General features: G+C 49.5%; 1 protein-coding gene across 1 annotated transcript in view; it reads left to right on the top strand.

The window, feature by feature from the left end:
* The window catches only part of XYLT1 (xylosyltransferase 1), a 127,070-nt gene extending 120,742 nt beyond the window's left edge, over positions 1–6,328 (top strand). The window contains exon 11 of the mRNA XM_044433280.1: positions 2,300–6,328. Coding sequence (XP_044289215.1) covers positions 2,300–2,622 — 323 coding nt within the window. The 3' untranslated portion in view covers positions 2,623–6,328. The remainder of the gene's footprint in view (positions 1–2,299) is intronic.
* The last annotated feature ends 25 nt before the right edge of the window (positions 6,329–6,353 follow it).

Here is a 6,353-nt window from a genome sequence, read left to right as displayed (position 1 = left end):
GGCTTACAACACAATAAGATACATTGAAATACAATAGAACATAATAAATTACCAATAAATACAAAAATACAAATTTATGGGTGAATATTTGTAAAGCCGACCTGAAGGAGAGAGACTGCTTTGCCCGTCCCAGCCTTGAGTGGACGGGACATTTCTAAGGGGTCAGTCCGTGTTTGTTTTCTCCACTGCCAGACTCCCTCCATGGTGCAGGGTGCCTTCATCTCCCCCGCTCACATTCTCCTACGGGAGTCCCAACAGAATCTCAACATGCAGATGGGTCCCAATACAATTCTTCATGGCTTGAAAACATGGGCCTTTATTTTATGTGCACAAGACTTCACTGGTTGTGTCGTAACAGCTAGCAAAGTTAGACTACTTTTCGGAAACAGCGCTTGCAAAAGTAGGAGAGCACGCTCAGGTGGTCGGAATAAATGAGGCCGGATCGGCCGCCTTGGCAAGCTATTGATATAATTAGAGCAGTCCTCGGCAGGCGAGGAAGGCATGTCTCAATTAAGCAATTTTGGAATATTCCGGGTTGGGCGCTTGCATCTGGGTGTTTTCCATAGACAAGCCCCTTGGAATTGAAATCCAGGTTGCACTGAGACATCGGAGCAGAGGGACCCGTAAACCAGGGAGAACAAGAACCACCAGTGGCAGCGGAAAGGTGTCACCTGGAAGAAAGAGCTCAGTTATCAGCAAGTAGCACAAATGACGTGGCACGAATTGTGGACATCAGTATGTCACTCCTGGCCTGCAAACCGCACCGGAAGACGACACGGCTTCCAAGCCCGGGAGGTTCTCCTTGAACGAGGGCCTTTCTGTGCTGGAAGCGAGTGTGTGTATCTTGGCGGAAAATTCCCCCTTAGCATCAGTTCCCAAACTTGCAGGAGTGGAACCAGGGAAAGGAAAAAGGAACAAGGAAAAAGTCACACCATGGAGAAATGTATCAGCTCCCCAGTTTTCACACCTGTTTGAATTCCAGGCAAAAATCCTCGGGTGAATCTTTCCATGGGGCATCAGCAATGAAGAGCAGGGTTAATGCCACGGCTGTTTGCGTCCTGCTTTTGACAGTTGTATAAACAATGTTCTGCCTTTTTAAAAATATGCTTTATTTGCAAATGTAATGGCCAAAGAAGGAAAAAATCAGGAGGAGAGAACAAAGAACCACAAAGCAAAGGAATCCATTTATAACAGTCTTAATAGAAAGTACGGCACTTCTATTTCAAATGTATATTTATTTATACTATTTAGATGTGGAGTACTGCTCCACATCTAAAATTCTGGAGCAGTGAACACTCAGAGGTTAAAACAAATGAAAGAATAAAAAGAAAACATTACAGTATTTTAAAACAAAAGAATATAGCCATGACTGCTGAGCAAGGAAGGATTTTCCAGAATAAAATCGTCTTCAGTAGGCACCAAAAGAAGCCCAGTGCTGGCTTGCCCAACCTGGGGCAGAGAATTTCATAGAATGTAGTACTCTGCTATACATTAATATAATAGTATATATGTGGAGTTTTCTTTTTTATTTTGTTCTCTTTTGACAGTCTATGATGAATTCAATAAATTAAATTGTATTCTAACATGGCCTTGTGATACATGGTCATACACTCTGGAAAAGACAGTACAGGCAGCCCTATATGAAGTGCCTGATGGTAAAATGCTGGAGAAATTAATTTCATTTATATTATACTGCAAACATACCCAATTTCTGACTAATTTCAAACTAAAACACAGAACAAAGTCCAGTTATCTTTTCACATTAGCAAGCCAAAAGAAAGACCTGTTTCTTGCACATTAGATGACAGTTCAAATGCACATGTTAGGAGAAACATGCAGAAAAAGTATGTATTCATTGACACATGAATGTAAAAAATTATTGCAGTACCTGATGAATTAAACTTTAGAAGAATGCAAAACTGATAGAAACTGAAAGATTTGTCCATCCTTACGTTACAGTAGAGGAGTACAAAAAGCAAATCGCCAAATATTTGGACTTCCAATTCCCATCATTCCTTTAGGAGCTGAACTTCAAAACCTCTGGAGATCCTCCTGGCTCTGGAGATCCACCTGGAGATCCACCTGGCTACCCCTCTTTCCACAGCCCTCCTCTACACAATATCTTCTAGCTGTCTGTGGATTTGGGGGGTTGTATTCCAACACACCTGGGGGGCAGCAGGTTGGAGAATCTGCAGTAAGGTAATCTCGGGGTCAAGCTGGGCAGCTTGCAGAGGAGAGAAATAGGTGTAGTGAATGATACTAAGCGAACACTTTGGCTTTCTCCCTCCCGCTTTTTCAGATGAAGCCATGAGGTGGCACGGAGGCCCCCCGAAGAATGCCTACCTGGAGCAGAGTTTTCAGGGTCTGAACTCCGTTCTGAACATCCCGATCAACGCCGCACAGGTGGAGCAGGCCAAAAGGAATGCAGCGCTCACGGGCACCAAGCTGGAGAACTGGGTGGACAGCTTGGTCGGAGGCGTCTGGTCAGCCGTCGATGTCTGTAGCACCGGCTCCACCGCCTGTCCCGTCATGCAGGACTGCGGCCGAACGTCGTGGAGCTCGCTCAGCCCAGACCCCAAGTCCGAGCTGGGCCCCGTCAAACCTGACGGCCGCTTGAGGTAGCACTCGGGATGCCCCTTCGTTGGCTTTAAAAGGGAATTGGACTGTGCGCTCTTGTGTCTCGTGTGGGGTGTCCGTCCGCACTTTCAGAATCAAAAGCGTCTTGTCAGTGGGCTCACTGCCGCGCTTCCTTCAAGAGAATGTTCCCGTTGTTGTTTGTGAAGGTCCCGGGAATGGCCTGGGCAACCCCCAGCTGCCGCATCGTTTCAAAGGTGTTGGATGGGGCAAGAAGGGGAAACAGGTAGGAAGAGTCCAGCACACAGGTAGCACTGGAAGGAGTGGCGTTGCTGGGAGAAGCAGAGTGTGGAGGCCAGGCCCAGATGCTGAAGTCGCCATCACTTTCCGAAAAGTCCTCGTACAAATCTAAAGCGAGCACGGATGTCGTCATGACGCCGGGCCGAGCTTTCAGTAGAAGTATCTGGATCTTCCCCTTTTCTGCTCCTTCCACACACACACACAGAGTTTTGGTTTTAGTTCTATCTCACCCTGCTAATCTTTACAGGGATTTCAATATTTGACCTTCCAGATTGCAAAGCAGTGAGAGAGGACTTTTCCCTCTAGCTGACACCTACAATCCTAAACAGACATGCTAAGAAACTGGGCCCCATTGGACATTGTAGGACTTACTTCTGAGTAAACATATAGTGGCGTCACACTAAAAGTGACCTTTCACACCTCAGAGACCAGTCAGTACCTTTATTCCAGTCTGAGCTTCCTTAGGTAGCAGCCAATGTTTTCTCAGTTGCTTCATGTGGACTCACAAGATGCTAACTAAGAGAGGGACGTGGGATGCAGGAAATTTAGGTACCCCTCTGCAGATACAGACACCCAGCTTGGTATCTGTGACTGCCTATCACATGCTTGCTAAAATAAATTGTCCATTAAGGTGACAAGTCACACAGATGTCGTTAGGACCATGCCTTCCACAGCGGCAGTACAAACTGCAGAGTCCAGTTGTTAGCATGAATCTAGGGACTCCAGCTCGCGCGCGTGTTCGCGTACACACACACACACACACACACACACACACACTTCTGTTGGAGGATCCACTGAGTTGGGCCCCAACTGTAAGGACAACTCTTGCCCCATGACGGTGGTGCTTCTCAATAGGTCGAACGTAGCCCAACTCCGGGTACACGCAGTTCCCCCCCAAAGCAAGGCCCAGAGGGAAGTGATCCGCGCTGCTGCCCAGGTTGGCAGGGGGGACCAACAGCTCCTCCTCCATTCGTGCCCCTCCCGGCTCCCCCCCCCCCAGCCTTTTGTTCTCCTGCCGCAGCTCTCCACCAAGATGGAAGTGGCTGTGTGGGAAAGTGCTAGCCTGGCTTGACAGGGAAGGTTACGGGAGCAAACGCTCATCTCCCACCTGCCCCTGCTCAATTTTCGGATTGCTGGGGGAGAGAGGCACCTGCCCCGCTAGCTTTTGTCATGCCCTCACTTAGCCGCATCTCCGGGAAAAGCCCAGGGGAGCCCTTGCGTTGACAGGCTGGAGATGCCCAGTTTGATCTCTGGCTAGGTAGGAATGGACTGACTTGCTCTAAAACATCTTCTTCTGTGGCTTGGCTAAATGTAGGAGGATAGGAGGGAAGCGAAATTCATTGCTCCTCTCAGGTAACCCTGTTATGCATTATGGAGTGTTATGCATCGAACGTTAGCAGTCTCCCTCCTTCCGCACCAGCCGGCTCCTTCAGCTGCTGACCCATTCCTAACACACAAACATTTGCCACCATCGCATTAGCTTAGCCCCAAAAAGCCCTTGCAAATCTGGAAGGTCAAGACTGGCTCGTTTACAGAAGGGGAATCAGGAGCACCCTGACACCCACCGATGGGTCTGATCTTGACTTTTTAGCAGTCTGTGAATCCTGCTTCCCATTTGGGAGGTGGTCGTTGGAAGCTAGGACCTCAAAGGAATGAAAAAGCATCAATTCCGTTAACATTTCATTTGCATCCCCTCCCCTTTCACAGAATCATCCTAATTAGATTCCTGGGCCTACATTGTGTGTTGTGTCGTTTTCCTTCCTTCGGGCCTTCAGTTTGAATCCCAAGTCTTGGCAAAGCACCAAACATCAAAGCACTCGGGCGGATGCTGTACGAAATGGCCCATTCAGTTTCATAGAAAGGTTTCTCTTCTCCCCTTGCCAGTATTTTGGGCCCACGGCAAACTTTCAAAGCTCATTCCGTGAGCCATTGGCCCATGTGCCAGAAGGGCCAACAGCATAACCGGGTTAACAAGGAACAGTTGAATTCCCTTTTAAAACAACCGCTCGCTCGTTTATTTCTCACCATCCCGTTCGGTTAAAGCTACCCCAGTTTGCTTTGGACTTCCGGGAATGTGCGGGCAAGGAAGGCAGGGCATTCGAAGCTTCGCTGGCACAAACGGGGGCAGGAAGAGGTGAGGTATTTATTTGTGTTTTAGTCAGTGACTAATTAGTAGGTGCTGCTTCTGCAGCTTGGAAATTATCTTTTCTTACTAACTAAACTGCCTTTATTAAGAAAAGGTCTTTCTTAAGAACACCCCCCACACAGGCCAAATTCCTTTCCTCGCTTTCCTTTTTTCCCTGCTTTCCTGCTTTCCATTCTCGCAAAGAGTTCTGATTTGCGGGGGCTGCAGGGGGGGAGGAGGGGATGAGTATAGCAGTGGCTTGCCACCGTGGGTCCACAGATGCCTCTGGACTACAGTTCCCATCACCCCCAGCCAACATGGCCCATGGGGTGGGAGTTGTCCTCCAGCAGCACCTGGGGACTCTGGGTGGGTTCATTCCAGCTTCTTTACAGTTCGGGGCTGCCGCTGATGCCTCACGGACCTCTCTTGACCTGGGCGGGGGAGGCTGAGGTCCCTCAGCCATGGTTGGAGTCCAGGCCCTGCCCTGTCCCGACAGGTGCGGCGATCCAAAGCGCTCTCCTCCAGCTTCACCTGGGGAGCCGCAGGTCTTGCTTCACCCTCCGCCACCCCGATTTAAAGGAGCAGAGGTCTGACATGCATCTGCTCACCCGTCCACCACCGCCTCCTTTCTGCTCGCTCGGCTCCTTACACGCCGTCTTCAGCAGCCCAGCTTGCATCTGAGGGCGACCTGCGACGGGCTGCAGAGAGGCTCGGCATGCGGGTCATTCAGGTCTCTTGCCCGCCCTACAAGGGCACAACCATGGACTAGTACAGAATTCCACTTAGCTGAGCCCTCCGGGTGTGTTGGACTACAGCTCCCATCATCCCCAGCCATCAAGCCAGATGGCGCCGGGTTGGGAAGGCTGGATCAGTGTCTCCCAGGTGACCACAGGAGTAAGTCCATAGTGCCCCGAAGAGCCACATCCGCCTCTCTTCCCCGGCTGGCTCTGGTGGCTTCAGAGTTGGGCGTCACACCAACCTTCTGCGCTCGGTTCTGAAGCAACCGTGATGGCGATCGGCCCCCAGGCCGCCTCGCTTTCGGCATAACCCTGGCCGCTTTCCTTTCCTGAGAAATCCTGTTTTCATCCCCTCCTTTTGGTTTGCTTTCGTTTTAATTGCTTCTGCCTTAGTTACCTTCTTTTGCTCAAAGGTGCTACCAAAGGTGCTACCTCACTAAGACTTGCAAATGCGTTTACCTGATGAAAAGAAAACAAGAACAGGGAGGAAGAAAGAATTACCTTCTCTGACCTGAATGTACAATCTATGCAAATCCTCTCTCTCTCTCTCTCTCTCTCTCTAAAACTCTCTGTCTCTCTCTGTCTCTCTCTCTCTCTCTCTCTCTCTCTCTCTCTCT

Source organism: Varanus komodoensis, unplaced genomic scaffold (genome assembly GCF_004798865.1).
Source record: "Varanus komodoensis strain SLA01 unplaced genomic scaffold, ASM479886v1 scaffold26, whole genome shotgun sequence".
In the NCBI taxonomy this organism is placed as follows: Eukaryota; Metazoa; Chordata; class Lepidosauria; order Squamata; family Varanidae; genus Varanus; species Varanus komodoensis.
Note: the sequence above shows the minus strand (reverse complement) of the source record. Positions and strands in the feature narration are given on the sequence as shown.